Source organism: Pan troglodytes, chromosome 7 (genome assembly GCF_028858775.2).
Source record: "Pan troglodytes isolate AG18354 chromosome 7, NHGRI_mPanTro3-v2.0_pri, whole genome shotgun sequence".
Lineage (NCBI taxonomy): Eukaryota > Metazoa > Chordata > Mammalia > Primates > Hominidae > Pan > Pan troglodytes.
The window spans coordinates 154,458,014-154,476,981 of record NC_072405.2 but is presented as its reverse complement, the minus strand read 5'-3'; the positions used below and the strand labels follow the sequence as shown (position 1 = coordinate 154,476,981).

The following is an 18,968-nucleotide window of genomic DNA, read 5'->3' as shown; positions in this document are numbered from 1 at the left end:
GTCCCGCACGGTCCTGCGCACCCATGCTCTTGGGATGGTGGCACCACTGTGTCAAGCACCGGCCTGGGAAAGAGCAGCCATTTGGTGGCCCCATAACAAGAGCCACCGCACAGTTTGGGGTGACAGGGAAGGTGTGGAGAAGCGATTCTAACCAGAGCCATCAAGAAGAAACTAGTAAAGTCAGAGGCTAGAGATACAGGAGGGAAATCACTGCTCAGACAACACAAAAGACAGGTGTAAAAGCCGGGGATTCCTCCCAGAGCTGCCCCAAGAGCTCTGTGCACAGGTCTTGCGCCCTGCCAGGCCACATAGGGCAGAGGAGCCCGGCCCAGAGGCTGAGCCCTTCCGGACCAAGCCCCTCCCCGAGGGACTTTCAGGCTAAAGGGGTCAGAGGATGCTCTGCGTTGCCGCTCAGAAAAAAGCTCCTGGCGCCTTTGTCAATTCTTCTTTTCCAGAATAAAAGTAACGAAAGCAAGGTCTGCAAACTCCTGGTCTCACCTGCATCGACCCGGAAGGCTCATCCTGGGACCGCCCAGGCCCTCCCGGACTCCCCTCCACACCAGGCTGTGGGCTGGCCCAGGACACGTTCTCTAAGGTCAGCCCGCATCTCAACACCTAGTACTTGAGCAGAAAACGTTTGCTCAGTGCCCAGCAGATGGTGCCCCACTATGGGTCTCCTCTGCCCTAGGCCGGCCACCCCTCCGGGAACGCTGGTGCCCACGATGGCCACCTCCGCCAGGCCTCCGGCTCCTGCCTTCCGCCGCCACTGTGGGTTCAGGCCGCACGCCCACACGCCCTGCGCACCCCGGGGCCCTCCAAAGCAGGCGGCATCCTGCAGAAAGAAATTCTCTGGACTTTATTCCCGATGCAGGCCTTGGCCAAATACCAATGACAGGCCCCAGAGCCAGGCGGGCTGAGGCCACCAGCCCGGTCAGCTGTAGGTGTCAGGGTCCGCGTCCGCTGGCAGAAAGTAGCGCTGCAGGGCCGGCTGCAGGAGCCGCGGGGGCAGCGGGCGCGGAGGCGTGGGCCAGTCCAGGGGGAAAGGCTGCGGCTCCACACGCGGCAGCGGCAGCTTCAGCGTCCGGATGCGGCCGTCCAGGGTGCGGCCCGCACAGAGCCGGGACAGCATGGGGCCTGGTGGCGGGCGGAGGCTTATGAGGCCCGGGGGCTGGGGTGGGGTGGGGTCCAGTCTCCACCCCTGGCTCCACTCACCCCTCAGTCTCATCGCGGACCTCGCAGACCTCTGCGGCTTGGCCTCCTGCAGCCGGAGGATGGGGTGGCACCTGGAGGCAAAGAGGAGGGTTCAGCTGGCCCAGCCCCACGCTTGGCTGCCCCACGCAGGCCCCGCCGGCGCAGGCCCCGCGCACCAGTGCTCCTGTGGAGGTGGCACCACCATGTCGGGCACCGGCGCCACCGTGTCGGGCACTGGCGGGTGTGGGTGCGCAGCCTTCTCCTGGAGCGAACTCCGCTGCTGCGCCCGCAGCTGCTCACAGAAGAAGTTGAGCGCGTCGATGGGGCCCAAGTCCAGCAGCTGCGAGTGCGACCAGTCGGTCTCCTCCAGCGGCGGCGGCTCTCCGGGCAGCTGAGCAGGCCCGGCAGGGTGCAGGCGGGCCTCGGGCTCCAGGCAAAAGCTCTTCAGCGTCTCGGAGAGCACTCCGAGACGGAGCTGAGGGGTCCCCCAGCTGCGCGTGGGTGCCAGCGTCCGCTGGGCCTGGAGCTCCGGGGCTAAAGAGTGCGGCTCCGCAGGTGAGACCACCATCAAAGGCACCTCTGAGACCTGTGAGAGCCTCCCGAAGATGCTGGAGGGCGACCAGGAGGTGCCCGAGGGTATCACGGAGGCGCGTGTGGGTGCCCCAGAGACCACTGACGTCTGCGATGGGGTCTCCTTGGGAGGAGAGGAAAGTGCTAAGGTCTTGGAGACCTTGGGCAGCACCACCAGCAACTTGGCTGCAGACAGTGGCTGCGAGCTTTCCATCTGTCAGGAGGTGACCCATGGCCAAGCACCCTGGCTCCTCGAGCATCCACATGGCCACTGAAACTCCCTTCTGCCCGACGCTCAGCCCAAGGCAGGGGCTGCCACTCCCCTGACAAGGAGGTCCCAGGGCTGTCCCCGGTTCGGGCCAGACACCCCCTGCTGACTTCCAGCTGCACAGGGAAATCCCTAGAGATGCTCAGGGCAGGGAGGCTGGAGGCCCAGGACTGGGCAAGGCAAGGAGGGAGCCTGTGGCCTCAGCTGGCTTTGACCCCAGGACTTGCAGAAAGCCAGAGAAGGCAACAGGGTTCCCAAGGCCCCCCCGGCCCCCGCCGGCCCAACCTGAAGCTGCTGGATCATGTCCTCCAGTTTCTGGTGGCAGCAAGTGCGCAGGCCGGCCTTGGAGTCCAGGTCTGGGCCCTGGACCCAGGTCATCATCTCCTTGAATAGGAAGCCCTCTGGGTCCCGAAGGCCCAGCCCGTGCAGCAGCTTCTTGAGCTCTGGCCTGGGACAGGTGCATGTGGCTTGTCCAGAGGCCTTCCCAGTGGCAGGGAGGGCTGGGCAGGAGCGCAACTCACCGGCAGTGCACGGGAGAGTAGAGGAAGTAGGACATGAGCTCCAGCACCACATCCCGGGACTCCAGGGAGCAGGCCAGGAGCAGCTGCAGCGCCAGTATCACGAACTTCTTCTGCGTCTGGTCCTGAGGCAGGCGGTGGGGATGTGGTTGCTGAGGGCCGGTGGGCGGGGAGGAAAACTGGGGGCAGGACAAGGGGCACACCTGGAGGCTGGGGGGCTGGTCCAGGTTGAGCAAGTGTATGAGCAGGCCCTGCAGCTGGCCTTGGAGATCACTGCTCATGTTGGGCAGCAGTCTCAGTAGCACCTGCAGGATGTGCACACGGTCGACCCACGTGGTCTTCTCCAGCAGGGCCACCAACAGCGAGGCCAGGCCCTCGACCGTGCCTGCCTCCGGGTATGCCTGCAGGGTAGCATGCTGAGGCCCTGCTCCCATATCACACCCAAGCCAGCCCCTACCTTCTCCCCTGTCCCTCACCCTAACCCATGCTTCTCATGCATCCCCAGTTCCCTCCAACCTGCAGGCTGAAGATGGGGAACAACTTTTTGAACCAGGTCTGGTAGATGAAGAAATGCAGAAACTTGGGAAGATGCCCGTAATGCTCATCCAAGAGCAAACTCCCATGACGGTGCCAGGGATGAGGGTGGGTCCTGGCAGCCTTGCAGCTGCGCCGCCGGGGCTCCTGGGTCCAGTCCACAGCACTCTAGGGGAGCAGCAGTGGCTGCAGGTCCCACCTGTCTGGGTCTCAGTGTAAGCCCACCTCCCGTGGTGGCCTGGGGCCTCTGCCTGAGCCTCTACCTGATCCTCCAGTTCCCAGGAATCCAGCTGCTGGTTGGAGTGCGGGCTCAGGGAAGCCAAGGCCTGGTCCAGCTCCTCGTCTTCCTTCTCCTCCTCCTCTTCCTTCTCGTCTTCCTCCCCCTCCTCCCCAGGCTTCTCCCCCATCCACTGGAGCAGCTTCCTCTGCCACTGGGCTTGGGATGGCCTGGGGCGCCACAACCACAGGGCATCCTGGCTTGCCCCTGGCTGCAGAGGGGCAAGAGATGGTGCCTGATGGGTTGCAAGGACAGCAGAGCCCTCCCCTGCCGGCAAAACCCCCAGCCCTGCCCCTTGCCTCGAACTTTCTCTGGGAGGCGAGCTGAGTCGGGGATCCGAGGCTGCTGACCTCCGCATTTAGCCACATCTGCTGTAGCACCGCGGAGTTGGGTACATAGCCGGGGAAGCAGATGGGCCTCAGGCAGTGCTGGAGGTGGGCACAGCAGGGAATGCTGAGGACCTGGATTCCCCCAGCCTGGACACCACCCTCGGTCACCTGTATAACCTCTCAGAGCTCCTCAGCCGCCAGTCCAGCTCTGCCTGCCAGGCCTCCGAGAGCTGGCTGAGCTAGCAACCCCTACTCTCAACACAGATGGCAGGAGAACCCTGAGATACCAGGGGCGAGGCCCTCAGTGAGCATCAGCTCTGACAAACAAGAAGGGAAACCTGGAGAAGTGCTGGCTTCTAGGGGCCCTGACACCCTGCAAGCTCCTCACAGGACTTGGCCCCAGCCCTGGGACAAGAAAGTCTAAAAGAAGCACAGGGGCCAGGGAGGAAGGAAGGAGCTTGGAGAAAGGGCAATGAAGAGCATGATGGTGGCACCCAGGCCCAAAGAGTCAATTACCCACCTGGGCAGGTGACAGTGCCAGGCATATGCTGGGGGAGGGGCTGAGGCCTGCCTGGGCACCTGGTGTACGTGAGGGTGGGAAGACAGTGGATTCTAAAGGGCCAGGTTCCCTTGACTTTGCTCCTCTAAAGGGCAGGGATTCTGATCTTCCAGGAAAAGTCCCTAGGGGACCTGCCCTCCCAGCGCCTCCACGGGGGAAAGGGGTGTGTGGCATAACCGGCTGGGGGTACTGGCTTTGCCTGATGTCAGCTCCCAGAGCAGCAAGGAGCCTGTGGCCACAAACACAGCTGTACTGGAACAGGGCTAGACAGAGGGTGAAGGGTGAGGGGTGAGGGGTGCGTGGGAGGCTGCAGCCTGGCCCTCTGGTTGTAGGTGGGCATGGCCCTTGGGTCAGATTTGGACACAAAGATTTGTAGCAAAGGGGAGATGGCAGGCACAAGAGTGATGCCTGGAGAGGAGTGGCTCTCCAGGAGCTGGGAGGGGGTCTCACCTTGTGGGGCTGCACGGTGGCAGGAAAGAAGCCCCTGAGGCTAGAGAGAGGTTCCTTGTCCCATCTCTTTGGCAGCAGTGGGATCTGGGGGATGGAATGGGGGCTCAGAACAACACAGCCCCTAGCACCCCAGCAGCTCTGCCCCTCAGTAGGTGGTACCCCACCTGCCTGGGTCCCTCACCCTGCACTGCAAGTGGGAGGATGGCAGGTCCAGGGCCATGGTCATCCTCCCTTGGAGCTGCTCCAACTGCAGCTGCAGATCCAGACTGATGCCCAGGTAGTGGCTCAGTGAGGAGCGGGCCAGAAGCTGGGGCATAGGAGGAGTCACAGGGTGGCAGAGGGGTCATGGGGGCCCAGCAGGCATGTGGGAGGGTGGGAAGCCTCACCTGGGATGCCTTGCTGTGCACCCTACGGTGGGTGGGTGGGATCGGCACTGTGACTCGGGGAGACTGGGAGAAGTGCTGGCCCAGGGCTCCCAGGTCCTGTGGGGACAGGGCTGTTGGCACTGTTTGGGCTGCGGTGCTGACCTCAGCCCGGGCAAGACAGTGGGCAGCTTGGGGTAGAGCACACACATCCCGGGTCTCTCTCTCCACTGTGAGGGTCCCGGCACTCCACTGCTGGGACTCCCTTCCAGACTGCATGCCCTGGGAGGTAGCAGGAGCAGACAGACCATCAGAGACCAGGTGGGAGGGGTGGGTGGAGAAGAGGGGCCAGGGTCAGGGCTGGGCTGGGGGAGGCCCTACACCTACCAGCAGGCCAGAGCGGTAGATCAGACGGAGGTAATTGTCAAAGCCTTCCTGGCGCTGCTGCCGGGAGGGTGGGGGCTGGGCTGCTGGGACCACTAGCCCCAGCCTCAACTGCTGAAGGTCTCGGTCCCGGGCCACTAGGGCGTCCAAGTCCTGAGTCAGGGTTCAGGGATCAGCCTGCTCTTCCTTGAGCCTTGCTGTGTGCTGCCCGGGCAACCACGGGGATCCCAGGCCTGCCCCGGGGCTGAGGGCTGGGGCCTGAGCCGGGGCAGGGCGGGCTAAGGAGGACCCACCCCACCTCCTTCGGCACCAGGTGCTGAGATGTTGCCCTCCGACGATGGATGAGAGACAAGGCCTCGCTGCAAACAGGGACAGGCACAGGTGGGATGCTGGGTGGCATGCCAGTGGGCTGGGGCAGAGGCTGGGACAAGGACCAACCCCAAACGGGTGTGCCAGGGCTCAGGCAGGCTTGTATCAACTCCAGAGGGCCCCACACCGCCAGGCCCCCACCCAGAGTGGGAAAGGAGGGCCTCCAGGAGGGCTGAGCAGGCCTGCATGGGACCTGAGGCTGGCTGCCCCATGGAGGTTGGTGAGCCTCTGCAGTTGGGCGGAAGTCAGTGACTCCTGGCTCATCAGTGGCAGCGGAGGGTCGTCCACCACGTCTGGGGCCTTCTGGCACATCTTCTGAATAGGGGAAGGAGCCTGTATCCCTGGCTGGGGGAACCTGGGTCTGCCCCCCAAGGTGAGCAAGGGGGGCCCACCTTGCTCACTCTGTCCTCACCACACACCTTAACTAGGTAGGATGTAGGCAGGTAGACCCTGTGGGACACCAGGCAGAGGCGGGATCCCAGCGCCAGCACCAGGTCTCCACTGTTGCTGCAGAAAGCCAGGGCCTGAGGGGCACCATTCAGCTGCAGGAGCCTGGAGAGGCACCCAGGGCAGCCGAGGCTCAGCAGGGACAAGGCCTTCTCCACTCAGTCCAGCCAGTGGGCTCTGGTGAGGAGCAGAGGTAGGAGACCCCAGCCCTCCCCACCTCCCAGCCTACCGCAGGAGGCGGTTCTCAGCAGTCCAGATGCGAACGGTGCAGTCCAGGCTGGAGCAGGCATACAGTTTGAGCGTGGGGCAGCAGCACAGGCCTGGCGGCAGGGTTCAGGGTCAGGAACCGGAGCTGGGCGGTGGCTGGGCTTCACCCGTGCTGCCCCCTCACCAGTGATGTGGTCCGTGGGGTCGTCCTGGGGCCGGTGGTCTAATCGCGGACTGTCGCCCAGGCCAAACTGCACCAGGCCGTAGGTAGCGCTGTCTGGGTCCTCAAAGCCCGCGGTGACGCGTCTGCCTAGCACACAGAGCGCCACGGCCGGGTAGCAGCAGGAGAAGGTGCGCAGCAGGCTCAGGCTCTCCTCGGCATAGGGGAAGACGCGCCACATCTTCACCGTCAGGTCCCCACCTGTGGGCAGCGGAATCTGGCTGGGCCTTGTCGGAGGGGAGGGGGCTCTGTGGCGGCCTGGCCTTTGGCAGGGGAGCTACTGACCCGAAGACACAATGCTGTTCCAGGTGGATGCGATGGCGACAACCGGGCCCGGGCTGTGCGCCTCCGTTTGGAAGACAGTCTTCGACGAGAGCCACTCCAGCACCGACAGCGTGCCGTCCGTGTGCCCCACCACTGGCAGGTACCTGCGAGTGGGAAGAGCCTGTTGGCGCGGACCCTGCCGCTCCTTCCGCCCGCCAGACCCTCGCCGGCTCCCGCACCCACCGGTTCTTGTTCTTCCAGGCGCAGGCCACAGAGCTGCAGCGCAACTCGCCCCAGTGCTGGCGCACGATCTCCCAGGAGGAGAAGGCGCCTCCGAGATCCGTGAGGTGGCTGTACAGGTGCAGACAGCAAGGCTGCAGCGCAGGGGGCGGCGGCGGGCACACGCGGTGCAGCACGCTCATGGGGCAGCGCGCCGCGTTGGCGCGGACCAGGTGCCCAGCCCTGGTCAGCAGCCACAGCGCCTCGCGCGGCAGGCAGTAGGCCACGGCTGCCGCGCAGTCCTCCGGCTCCAGCAGCAGTGAGCTCACTATGCGCCCGGTGGCAGCCGACAGGAGGTAGACCGAGCCGTCGGCGCACGCGCACACGAGGCGCGTAGGCAGCGACTGCTGCGCAGGCGCGGGCAACGCAGGCGCCACCTGCACGTGGAGCACCTTGGCGGGCAGTTGCGCCAACGGCGAGTAGAGCTCGCGTACGCGCCACAGCTGCATGCTGCTCGCGCACAGGGACAGCACCGGCCAGCCCGGGCGCACCGGCGCCAGCAGACGGCCCACGCGCCGGGACAGCTTGTCCTGGCCCCAGAAGCCCAGTGCTACCTCGCCCACCTGCGCCGCCGCCTGCAGGTCCCAGGTGCGTAGTGTCCCGTCCTGCGAGGCTGACAACACCAGGGTCGTGTTCGGGAGCACAGTCATAGCCGTCACCGGGCCTGTGGGAGGGGTGCAGGTCACTCGGCTGACTGAAGGCAGGGGAGCCTTCAGCCTGTGTTGCAGTCAGCGCAGCAAGGCCTGGCCGGAGCTGCGGAGATGCTGGACAGCCTAGAGCGACTGGAGGCAAAGGGCCGAGGCTCGGGGTGCAGAGAACTCAGAGCACCTGTGTGGCCCACGAACACCATCCGGATCTGCCAGTCAGCCTCCCACACCTTCACGGTGCTGTCCCGGGAAGCTGTCACCATTGCCTCTACTTCCTCGCAGTAAGCCAGGTCCGAGATGGTGCTACAGGTGGGGAATGGGAGAAGCCCAATGGACTTAACATCGCCTTGTGTGTGAGGGCCGTGTGCCCCTACATGCCTGGCCCTCCCTAGGGGGATCCCCCTCACGTTTTGTGCAAATCCCGGCGCACATCTACGAGAGTCCAGGCATGCAGATCGAAAGTGAGCACGGCCGAGCCATAGGCCGCGAAGCAGCGCAGGACGTGGTGGGGAGGAACCGGCGCCACAGCCAGACGCATGAGCCTGCCTGTTGGGCTCGGGGGCGGGTGCAGTGGTGACCCTCGCAGCACCAGGCGGCGACCACCTGAGCGGAACTGCCACAGCGCCAGGCTGCTGTTCATCTCCGCAACGAGCAGCAGCCTGAGGTCGGGAACCGGCAGGCAGCAGGTGGGCGCCCAACCCGGGGCCCTGCCCACCCCCTGCTCGCTCAGCCACAGCAGGCTGAGGTTGGGCCTCAGAATTGCCAGCCCCGCGGGGCCCCAGCCTACAAAACGGCCCACGGCACCCAGCGGGCCCAGCACGGTCACCAGCCCCGTAAGCCCGACAGGCGCCAGCAGCGTCTCCTGTGCCCAGCCGTCTTCCTTGTGCAGGTGCAGGCGGCCCGCGCCGTCCAGCACCACGAAGCGTCCACCCACCGGGTCCTGCGCCACCGAGCGCAGCCCAGCTGCCACCTCCAGGCGGCGCAGTGGTTCCAGCCCATGCGTCAGGCGCGCCACGCGCAGCTCGGCTCTCTTCTCCTGTGGGCCGGGTGGGCGGGCCCGCAATCAAAGGTTGGGGCTGCTCCGGCCTAGGGGACCCCTAAGGGAAGGCCCAGATCCGGAAAGAGGCCAGGAGGCGCAGGACAGGCACACCGCACCTTTTCCACGACTTCGTGGAGGCTGGTGCGCAGAAGCAGCCACAGCCGGCGGGCGCGGGCGCGCGGGGTCAGGCTTTGCCACTGTTGGCTGCTGGTCAAAAAGGGCAGGACCTGCGACGGCTCCGTGAAAGTCAACTCTGCGGGCAGGAACTGGAAGTTCTGCCACTTACAGCCTCAGGTCCTCGACCCTGACGGTTATGGGGAGCCCTCCTCCAGGGGCCCTGCCCTACCAGGGACTGCCCAGGGGAGTTTTGTTCCAGGGGACGGAACCCAAGCCAGAGTGAGACCCACTTCCTAGCGGGATGCCTGGGGGGCGAGGCCAGGCCCCCTCACCATTCTTTTCGGTGAGCAGCCCAGGGTCTGGGACATCATAGCCATCCGCATCATACAGGTCCGAGTCCAGAACTAGGTTGTAGCCTTCTGCCTCCCACACCTCTGCCTCCATTTCAGCAACTGCGGTCCCAGAGCCCAACAGCTCCCAGGACTTAGCGGTCACGGCCGGCAGCGGCAGTTGCTAGGATACCAGATGCCGCCGGCCACTCCCACACCGCAGGCCCCACCCCCACACCGCATCAGGTCCACACTAAGTCACAGAAACTTTTATTGGAAAGAAACGAGCTGCAGCAAAGTGACACTCAGTGCACGCGGCCAAATGGGCGAGGTGGGGGTACAGGTGGGCACCGGGGCCGGCCCAAGACCAGAGCCGGTGACCGCTGGGGCCTGCTCGCGGGGCCTCTGGCCACAGACCCTTTGGGCTGGAGTGTGCAGGCCCAGTAGAAATACAAAAATAAACTCTGCGGTCCAGCTGTCCCTGCTGTGGCAGTTCATTTGGGCAGGGCAGTCGCTCCTCCCACCAGGCCCCCTGCTGCCAAGTCCGGCCACAGCATGGGCAGCAGGAGTCTGAGGGGTGAGTGGGCATCCACAGGATGGAGCCAAAGGGCTAGGCAGGTATGGCCTTGGGCAGTGCCAGGACTGTGGCAGCGCCAGGGTCTGGCCAGCAGCTGGGGAGGCCCCAGGGGCCTCTCAGGTGGACAGGTCCAGGCATTAGTTGAAGCTGGATGAAGCTGGGGCCTCGGCTCCTCCTCATCAAATACAGATCACTGGGACCCTGGGCGGAGGTTGGCACACAGTGGGCCTTCAGGAGCTACCACTTAGACCAAGTAGAGGAGGCCCCCACCCTGTTGTACCCACTCCAGGCTTCAGGGACCCGGGTCATGGCCCCCATCACACACCTGTCCTCCTCCATGGTGCTGGTCTCCTCGGCCCCACTGCCTCCGCTTCTGCTTTCTTCCTCCACCTCCTCCTCCCCCAGCTCCATGTCCAGCTCGTTGCCTGCCTCTGAGGGTGTGTAGGTGGAGCCACTGAGGGGAGGCAGGGAAACCAGTTTCAGGACCCCTACCCAGGCCTGCTGCTGGCCCCAGGGAGGATGTTCAGGGAGGGCAAAGCTGGGTGGAGATGGCACAGCTGGGGAAGTTGTATCGGCCCAACAGGGAGGTGGGGGAGGAGGCGGGGCGTGCCCACCTGATGGAACGGCAGCTAAAGAAGACGATTCGCTTGAGCCGCTTGTTGTAGAAGAAGTAGTTGAAGGACCAGAGGCTACCATCCTCCCCGAAGGGATCTGAGTCCAAGTCTGGGTTATAGCTGGGGAGTATAGGGTGACAGGTGGTGTGAGGCGCCACGTGCCCCACAAACCTGGAGGCCTGGAGGCCCATCTGCAGGGATGCCGGCCCACCTGTAGATGTCACATTCAGCCAGGCAGATCTCCTCGTCCACCGCGTTCCACAGCTGTGGTTTCAGGTCCTTGAAGTCCTCCCGCACAGCTGAGAACAGACTGCAGTTGACTGCATTCACCACCTAGGGCAGGTCACAGTCAGGGTGACAGGAGCCCAGGGCTACCCAAAGTGGGGAAGGACAGTGGGGTGGCTGTGGGTCCCTTCCCTCCACCTGACCCTCACCCAGCTGAGGCTGGGCTCCCGGCTGAACTCATGGCTGCGGGCTGTGCTGAAGTCATAGTCAGGCCTGAAGGACTCATTGAGCGTGGCGATCAGGTAGAAGAGGGTCTTGCGGCTGCACTTGTCACTGAGGGGGCCCTCCTCCTCACCGCCTTGGCTTTTGCTGAGTCTGCACAGACAGAACCATCAGCTGGGCCCATCACCTCCCCTCAACCCCCAGCCCCAGGTAGGCCCCACCATGGCTCACCTGCTGGGGCTCAGTCCTGAAGTCTGGGGTGGAGAAAGTGCCTCCAGCACGTGGGGCTGGCCCTCCTGGCAGAACTGCTTGAACATGTGTTTGTCGTCTCCTGCCATCTTACATGAGTAGCTCTCAATCCTATAGGATGCAGAGAGAACCGTGAAGCATGCTTCCCCCAGGTTCCACTGAAGGGCGGGGCAGCGTGACCTCCGAGATGCCAGCCCCCCGGCCTGCCTCACCTGCCAATGATGTGGGCATCTCCGGTCTCCACAGTCAGCTGTGAGTTGATGGCTTCAAAGCTCGAGTTCTCCAATAGCTTCATGTCCTTGGGAAAGGAGCTCCGTGCTCCAGAGGGGCTAGTGTTGCCTGGGGAGTGAGAGACCAGACCATGGGTATCTATCTGGCCCCTTGGGGCCCTGCCTTCAGCCCTCCTACCCACTAAGTGGAGCCGCTAGGAACAAGCTGAGTCTGGCCTCTGTCCAAGCTGCACATCAGGAGCTCCCCTCTCTGCCCGGCCAGGAGAGGTGACAGAGATCCTGTTTTACCTGAGGGTGGCAAGTCCAGGCTCCAGGTCAGCCACACCCCCTGCAGAACACGCGAGTTCTGGGACTAGACTAGACCACCGGGGACCCTGCTCACCCTGGGGCTGCTGGCTGAGATTGTTGCTCAACATTCCCATTCCCCATCTCCACGCCCACTCCAAAAGAAGAGCTCCAGCCACCATGGGGGTAACTCTTGAGTCCGCAACGGGACGTGACTCCTGCAGTCTCCCTCAGGCTGGCTGGGATCCTCAGCCAAGGTAAGAGGCTGCATCCCGGTTAGGAACCAGGACACCTGGGACTCCGGGCCCTGCGGTCACCTGGGCGGGCGCTCTTTCGTTTTGGCTACTTTCTGGCCCGGGGAGAGGAAAACTACAGGTTCCTCCACTCTACCCGGAAAAATTGCCTAGTTTCTCCAGACGCCTAGGAGGGCGGTCCCTCGGCCCCGCTGGGGCGCTGCAGTCACCAGGCAGCGCCCGCCTGGGCCACGTCGGGCACCAGCCAAGCCGCGGTGGAACTACAAATCCCAGGAGGCAGCGCGCCGCGCGAGGCCTGCTGGGGGCTGTGGTTCCGGGGCCGCAGACGGCGCGGGACGCAGGGCGGACACCCACCTGCCTGGCTGGGTTAGATCAGGCCGCGCCGGGCCGGGTCTGGCTGGGCTGGGTCGCTCCGCGTCGGTGCCGGTGCGCAGGCGGGGGCGGGCTCCGCGCAGCGCGGGCTCTTCAAGATCGGAGGGCGGCGCCGCGGCCTCCGCTCGGGCCGCACTGTATCCGGGGGAAGAAGCTCCGCGGCGACGTCCCGTTACTCCCGGCCCTGCCGGCCCATCCGGGCTGCCACCGCGACATAGCCTCGCCCCCTTCCACAGAGCCCGCTCTCGCGACCGACCTGCCGCCGACCGCCACAGAGCGCTCCCGCGAGTCAGCGAGCCGAGCGACCTCCGCCTCCCCCGGCCGGACAACAACAAGCGTCCGCCGGGCCCGGCCCCGCGCCTCTGAATGGCCCGCTCCGGTCTCCGAGATCGAGAGCTCGAATAGCCATCGGGTGCCGTACCCGCCACTCAGTTCTGCCTTCTACGTCTACTGGTTTTGGAGCCTGTCTGTCACTCTTCTCGTCGTACTAACCCGCTTACCCCCGGCGTTCATTGGCCGTGGCCTCTCTAGCTCCGCCCCCTAGGGGGTCGACCCCGTAACCAGTGAGGCGCGGGCCAACCTAGTGCGACGTGTGGGCGTGGCGGGGGCTGGGGTCTGCGGGCGAAGGTGGCAGCCCATTGGAGGTCCCGGGAGCGAAGTCCAGCTGCCGTTAGGCGCTGGGATAGTCGCACGCTGGATGCATCTACGTCCGCCGAGCCCCTGGGGCGAAGAGGCCGCGTCCGCCTTCAGTTGTGGCCGGTGCTTCGCCCCCTGACCCTTCGCCCCCAAAGACCAGCTCTAACGTGAGCGCCTCGGCCGCCCTGCCCCAGCCTCGTACACGCCGCCAGCCTCGCCCAGCCGGTGTCCGGAGACCCTCGGGCCGTGTCCATTTGTGGGCAAAGCCAGCGGGGCAGGCTTGGCCAGAGTGCACCACTCGGCGCCGTCCCAGGCCCGACGCTCTGGGCGCGCCCGGAACCCCAGGTTCGCGGCCCGTGTTTCCGACCGGCGGAGGGGGTCTCAGCGGCCCGATCCCACGGAAGCGCGCTCGGAGGGCTGGGACCCGGCCGGACCGGAGATGGCGCCGCCAGCGGGCGGGGCGGCGGCGGCGGCCTCGGACTTGGGCTCCGCTGCAGTGCTCTTGGCTGTGCACGCCGCGGTGAGGCCGCTGGGCGCCGGGCCAGACGCCGAGGCACAGCTGCGGAGGCTGCAGCTGAGCGCGGACCCTGAGCGGCCTGGGCGCTTCCGGCTGGAGCTGCTGGGCGCGGGACCCGGGGCGGTGAGTGGGGGCGGAGGGCGCGCGGTCAGTCCTCTTGGCCCGGGTAGGGCACGGAGCCCAAAGTTAGGCCCCTCCGCTTGCCACCTGGGTGCCCTTAAGCAGTTATGTTTCTTTGCTTCTGTTTTCTCGTCCGTGAAATGGGGGTGATGCTCGGACCTACTGGGACCTACCTGGACCTACTTTACAGGACTATTGTGAGGATTTGATGATAGGCGGACAGGGCTTAGGACCGTGTAAATGGTCTATAAATGTTACCTTGTATTTCTTTGCTCCTCGTGCGATGTAGGGCGGGGGGACGCCCTGAGCCTGGACTCTCCCTCTTCCCAGGTTAATTTGGAGTGGCCCCTGGAGTCAGTCTCCTACACCATCCGAGGCCCCACCCAGCACGAGCTACAGCCTCCACCAGGAGGGCCTGGAACCCTCAGCCTGCACTTCCTCAACCCTCAGGAAGCTCAGCGGTGGGCAGTCCTAGTCCGAGGTGCCACCGTGGAAGGACAGAATGGTCAGTGCCCTGTAATGGATACAATTACAATTTGGAATAGCCTTGGCCCCCCAGTCCTGGTTGGGGAAGTTGAATCCACCTTCCCCACTGCTGGATGTCTGGGAAGGCTTCCAGGAGGGAGTAGGTGGAGCCTGGAGTAGCTTGGAGTACTTGGAGTGGCTCCTGGAGTCAGTCTCCTACACCATCTGAGGCCCCAGCCAGCAGAAGTTGCAGCCTCCACCAGGAAGCCCTGGAACCTCAGCCTGCACTTCCTTAACCCTCAGGAAGGATGAGAGGCAAGCATGAAGAGGCAGAGCAGGCAGGGTCAGGACCTGTGTGAGAAGACATCATCCCAAGAGCAGCAGGAGAGTGACAGGAGTGGGAGAGTGACAGACTCAGATACCTCCTGCTTAAGACAGAGTTCTGCAGTGGCAAGGGTTGGTGCAGATAGGGTTGGGGAGAAGGGTGTTTCCAGAGATGCTTAGAAGATAGAATTAGTGGCCGGGTGGGGTGGCTCACGCCTGTAATCCCAGCACTTTGGGAGGCCGAGGTGGGTGATCACCTGATGTCAGGAGTTCGAGACCAGCCTGGTCAGCAAGGTGAAACCCTGTCTCTACTAAAAATACAAAAATTAGCCAGGCGTGGTGGCGTGTGCCTGTAGTCCCAGCTACTTGGGGAGGCTGAGGCAGGAGAATCACTTGAACCCGGAGGCAGAGGTTGCAGTGAGCTGAGATCTTGCCACTGCACTCCAGCCTGGGTGACAGAGCAAGACTCCATCTCAAAAAAAAAAAAAAAAAAAAAAAAAGAAGATGGAATTAGCTGAGTTTCATGGCTGCTTGGGAGGTTTTTTGCAGACAAAGACTCCCTCTCTCACCCAGACTGGAGTGCAGTAGCGTGACCCTAACTCACTGGAGCCTTGAACTCCTGGTCTACGGTGATCCTCCTGCTTCAGCCTAAGTAGCTGTTATTGGCATGAGCCACTGCCCCTGGCTCACGTGGCTGCTTAAATGGAAGAGTTAGCAGTTGAGACTGAGAAACATGAAGGACTAGGTAGTATGGGGCTCCCAGATAGAGGGCAGCGCACAAACGAGATAAGCAGAGCTGCCAGAGGGGTAGGAAGACAGCCAGACAGTGATGTAAGAGAGACTCAGGCAACTCAGTGTTTATAAAAGGAGCTAAGCTCTCTTCAGTCATTCACCAAGCGTATGTATTCAGCAGCTGCCCTGTCCCAGGTACTCCTTTGGCATGAACAAAACCTCCCATCCCCATCCTATTGGAGCTTGCATTTTTAGAGGAGAGGAGGCAGACATATAAAATAAGTACAGGGCTGGGCAACATACAAAAAATTTAAAAATTAGCTGAGTGGGCCGGGCACAGTGGCTCACACCTGTAATCACAGCACTTTGGGAGGCTGATGTGGGCGGATCATGAGGTTAAGAGATCGAGACAATCCTGGCTAACACGGTGAAACCCTGACTCTACTAAAAAAAAAATTAGCTGGGTGTGGTGGTGTGGACCTATAGTCCCAGCTACTCGGGAGGCTGAGGCAGGAGAATGGTGTGAACCCAGGAGGTGGAGCTTGCAGTGAGCCGAGATCGCACCACTGCACTCCAGCCTGGGCGACAGAGCGAGACTCCGTATCACAAAAAAAAAAAAAAAAAATTAGCTGAGTGTAGTGGTGTCTGCCTGTAATCCCAGCTATTCGGGAGGTTGAGATGGGAGGATCACTTGAGCCCAGGGGTTCTAGGCTGCAGTGAGCTGTGATCGTGCCACTGCACTCCAGCCTGGGTGACAGAGCGAGATCCTGTCTCCAAAAAACAAAAACAAAAATAATAAAATTACTGTAGAGTTTTTTAAAAAAGAAAGTCTGTTAGATGGTGTGGGAATGAGAATGGTGGAGCTGGGAGGATTGCTGTTTAAAACGGTGGCAGGGGCCAGGCGCAGTGGCTCACGCCTGTAATCCCAGCACTTTGGGAAGCCGAGGCAGGCAGATCACCTGAGGTCGGGAGTTCAAGACCAGTCAGACCAACATGGAGAAATCCCGTCTCTACTAAAAATACAAAATTAGCCGGGCGTGGTGGTGCATGCCTGTAATCCCAGCTACTCAGGAGGCTGAGGCAGGAGAATCGCCTGAACCCAGGAGGCGGAGGTTGCGGTGAGCCGAGATCACACCACTGCACTCCAGCCTGGGCAACGAGTGAAACTCCGTCTCAAAAAAAAAAAATGGTGGCAGGGAAGGCCTCATTGAGGCGACACTGGAGTGAAATTTGAAGGTCATGGCATGAACCATGTGACCAAGGAAGCAGCAAACAAACCCTGAGGTGAGCATGTGTAAGTGATCCTTGAGGTTCAGTGGGGGCCGGGGCCGGGGCCAGGAACAGCGCTGGGTGCGTGGAAGGCCCGGCTTATCCTAGTAGGGAGATGGTAGAATATAGTGGGCCTGAGACCACGGGAGCTGTGTCAGCACTGGGTGGGGACCCCCCAATTGCAGTGGGCTGGGCCTCACAGGGCGGGTAAGAAGGTGAGTCAGCAGGGTGCTCAGCTCTGAAGACGCCCAGGGCAGTGGCTTGTCTAGAGTGCTGGCAGCCCAGGTGTGGGTCAGGGAGCCCGGAGAGGGGAGGTCCCCAAGGGCTCCAAGAGGCCACCCTGACTGCAGGGCCACTGAGGGCCTGCTTTGGTTCTGCTGTGAGGCATCCGTGGCTGGCAGAAAGGGCCAAGAGAGGTGGCCTAGCCAGGCACAAAAGGGTTTGAAAAGGCTCTAATTCCCAAAGATGAACTAAGTGCAGCTCCAGCACTAACAGAAGTCTGGCAAGGGCCTCTGAGGGGCTTGCCAGAGCCAAGGCTGGGACAAGGTGTGGCTAGAAGTGTGGCCTGAGGCAGGGCCCTGGCATGGGCTGAGGTGAGGGAGAAGGCAAAGGTCCTGGAAAACCAAGGGCCTAGAGGCCTGGACAGAGGCCACAGCACAGCACACCCATATCTTACCTCTAGGCAGCAACAGCAACTCACCACCAGCCTTGGGCCCAGAAGCATGCCCTGTCTCCCTGCCCAGTCCCCCGGAAGCCCCCACACTCAAGGGCCCTCAACCTGAGGCAGATCTTCCTAGGAGCCCTGGCAACTTGACGGAGAGAGGTACAGGTGGGGGGAGGGGGTCGGGGGGTTCGGGGATAGCAGATGGTCCCCAGTGGTGACAGCTGTCCTTTCCTTACCCTGCAGAAGAGCTGGCAGGGAGCCTGGCCCGGGCTATTGCAGGTGGAGACGAGAAGGGGGCAGCCCAAGTGGCAGCCGTCCTGGCCCAGCATCGTGTGGCCCTGAGTGTTCAGCTTCAGGAGGCCTGCTTCCCACCTGGCCCCATCAGGTGAGGCCTGGGGCTGCTTCTTCACCTTGTCCTCGTGACCATCCCAGGTCCCCCATCCATCCCTGAACCCACATTCTGGCACAGGCTGCAGGTCACACTTGAAGACGCTGCCTCTGCCGCATCCGCCGCGTCCTCTGCACACGTTGCCCTGCAGGTCCACCCCCACCGCACCGTTGCAGCTCTCCAGGAGCAGGTGGGCACAGGGTCTGGGGAGCCCTGCCAGGGGCAGAGGAGCCTAGGTGACATCACCTGCCCTGATGCTCTGACCACAGGTGTTCTCAGAGCTCGGTTTCCCGCCAGCCGTGCAACGCTGGGTCATCGGACGGTGCCTGTGTGTGCCTGAGCGCAGCCTTGCCTCTTACGGGGTTCAGCAGGATGGGGACCCTGCTTTCCTCTACTTGCTGTCAGCTCCTCGAGAAGCCCCAGGTCAGTCCTCGATGGGGGTGGGGTGTGGGAGGTGGGGTGTGGGAGGTGGGGTGCAGCCCCACAGTCCTGAGCTCCACCCCCTCAGCCACAGGACCTAGCCCTCAGCACCCCCAGAAGATGGACGGGGAACTTGGACGCTTGTTTCCCCCATCATTGGGGCTACCCCCAGGCCCCCAGCCAGCTGCCTCCAGCCTGCCCAGTCCGCTCCAGGTGGGCACGGGACTGGGCAGGGAGGGCCAGGACAGCCATGGGCATTGGAAAGAGCAGGGAAGCAACAACTGTCTCTCTTCCCCCAGCCCAGCTGGTCCTGTCCTTCCTGCACCTTCATCAATGCCCCAGACCGCCCTGGCTGTGAGATGTGTAGCACCCAGAGGCCCTGCACTTGGGACCCCCTTGCTGCAGCTTCCACCTAGCAGCCACCAGAGGTACCAGAGGTGGCACAGGCAGGGGAGGTGGGGGGCAGGGCAGAATCCACAGGAATGACCCAGCTCCTCCCCCACAGGTTACAAGGGGAGAGTGGCCCTTCCCTCACAGGTCCAACATCTCCAGGCCCCCACTGAACTCCGGGGACCTCTACTGACTGCTTGCTGGGACAGTCAGCAGGGTTTGGGGGAAGGGCCACAAAATGAAACCATTAAAGACACTTAAGAGCCAGCAAGCGTCCCTTTCATGGTGTCTCTGCAGACCTGCCCCATCCTAGCCAGTGATACAGGGAGGCAGGCCCTCATCAGCAGGCAGGGCTCCCCAGCCAGACGCCGGCGTTACTGAAGAGTGGACCCGGACCCTGAGCCTCAGTGGTCAGGAAAGCATGGCATGGGGATCTCTTCCCAGACCCCAGAGGCCTACAGAGCCCCCCACCCAGCTGCTCACCACTGGGCTGAGGCTGCTGGGGTGTGCCACATACTGAGCTGCAGCCCCCACCACTGACCTTGTCTCCTACTGTCCACCCTGGTCCCCCAGGCCTGCACCTCTCTTGCCTGCAGGCCTATTGGTACCACCTTTCTCCCATTCAGCTCTTGCCTTCCTTGGACTATGGCCACCA

At 63.0% G+C, this 18,968-nt stretch overlaps 3 protein-coding genes across 35 annotated transcripts; 1 reads left to right on the top strand and 2 right to left on the bottom strand.

Annotated features, from left to right (window-relative positions):
* Positions 1–835: 835 nt before the first annotated feature.
* On the bottom strand, positions 836–9,560 carry WDR97 (WD repeat domain 97). 30 transcript variants are annotated; one of them, XM_063816671.1, is made up of 25 exons: positions 9,364–9,560; positions 9,031–9,167; positions 8,283–8,911; positions 8,057–8,178; positions 7,193–7,892; positions 6,971–7,113; positions 6,650–6,886; positions 6,488–6,578; positions 6,231–6,363; positions 6,005–6,126; positions 5,741–5,801; positions 5,446–5,595; positions 5,269–5,340; positions 5,083–5,178; positions 4,878–5,003; positions 4,697–4,780; positions 3,658–3,786; positions 3,345–3,569; positions 3,064–3,249; positions 2,751–2,948; positions 2,551–2,672; positions 2,315–2,477; positions 1,368–1,885; positions 1,213–1,283; positions 836–1,134 (listed from the first exon to the last, which is right to left on the bottom strand). In XM_063816671.1, exons 1-25 carry the CDS (start codon positions 9,473–9,475, stop codon positions 932–934), a joined length of 4,830 nt encoding a protein of 1,609 aa, XP_063672741.1. In that variant the 5' UTR covers positions 9,476–9,560; the 3' UTR covers positions 836–931. The 30 variants fall into 30 exon arrangements, 29 of the variants coding, with proteins under 29 accessions (XP_063672741.1, XP_063672737.1, XP_063672743.1 ...); XM_063816667.1 differs by having other exon boundaries at positions 5,083–5,340; XM_063816673.1 differs by having other exon boundaries at positions 2,751–2,852; positions 5,083–5,340.
* A 54-nt stretch (positions 9,561–9,614) lies between these two features.
* Positions 9,615–13,617, bottom strand: MAF1 (MAF1 homolog, negative regulator of RNA polymerase III). Of its 2 annotated transcripts, none has more exons than XM_001155989.8 (8): positions 12,371–13,617; positions 11,460–11,586; positions 11,230–11,358; positions 10,986–11,151; positions 10,763–10,884; positions 10,552–10,671; positions 10,263–10,391; positions 9,615–10,138 (listed from the first exon to the last, which is right to left on the bottom strand). In XM_001155989.8, exons 2-8 carry the CDS (start codon positions 11,540–11,542, stop codon positions 10,117–10,119), a joined length of 771 nt encoding a protein of 256 aa, XP_001155989.2. In that variant the 5' UTR covers positions 11,543–11,586; positions 12,371–13,617; the 3' UTR covers positions 9,615–10,116. The 2 variants fall into 2 exon arrangements, with proteins under 2 accessions (XP_001155989.2, XP_054513577.1); XM_054657602.2 differs by having other exon boundaries at positions 12,080–12,787.
* On the top strand, positions 12,881–18,580 carry SHARPIN (SHANK associated RH domain interactor). Of its 3 annotated transcripts, none has more exon segments than NM_001280415.1 (9): positions 12,881–13,664; positions 13,992–14,166; positions 17,134–17,274; positions 17,359–17,500; positions 17,585–17,693; positions 17,773–17,926; positions 18,012–18,136; positions 18,223–18,351; positions 18,429–18,580. In NM_001280415.1, coding segments are annotated over 8 exon segments (1,164 nt in total). In that variant the 5' UTR covers positions 12,881–13,463; the 3' UTR covers positions 18,340–18,351; positions 18,429–18,580.
* The last annotated feature ends 388 nt before the right edge of the window (positions 18,581–18,968 follow it).

Excerpts from the sequence above, each read along its gene's own strand:
- WDR97 (XM_063816663.1), bottom strand. The coding sequence starts at position 9,475 with ATGGAGGCAGAGGTGTGGGAGGCAGAAGGCTACAACCTAGTTCTGGAC. Across the intron at positions 8,912-9,030 it reads TCCACGAAGTCGTGGAAAAG|GAGAAGAGAGCCGAGCTGCG; the intron begins GTGCGGTGTGCC and ends CCCGGCCCACAG. Across the intron at positions 6,579-6,649 it reads CCCCACGGACCACATCACTG|GCCTGTGCTGCTGCCCCACG; the intron begins GTGAGGGGGCAG and ends CCCTGCCGCCAG.
- MAF1 (XM_001155989.8), bottom strand. The coding sequence starts at position 11,542 with ATGAAGCTATTGGAGAACTCGAGCTTTGAAGCCATCAACTCACAGCTG. Across the intron at positions 10,885-10,985 it reads GGGAGCCCAGCCTCAGCTGG|GTGGTGAATGCAGTCAACTG; the intron begins GTGAGGGTCAGG and ends GACCTGCCCTAG. Across the intron at positions 10,139-10,262 it reads AGCACCATGGAGGAGGACAG|GGTCCCAGTGATCTGTATTT; the intron begins GTGTGTGATGGG and ends ACCTCCGCCCAG.
- SHARPIN (XM_016958995.3), top strand. The coding sequence starts at position 13,464 with ATGGCGCCGCCAGCGGGCGGGGCGGCGGCGGCGGCCTCGGACTTGGGC. Across the intron at positions 17,275-17,358 it reads TGGCAACTTGACGGAGAGAG|AAGAGCTGGCAGGGAGCCTG; the intron begins GTACAGGTGGGG and ends CTTACCCTGCAG. Across the intron at positions 17,501-17,584 it reads TTCCCACCTGGCCCCATCAG|GCTGCAGGTCACACTTGAAG; the intron begins GTGAGGCCTGGG and ends ATTCTGGCACAG.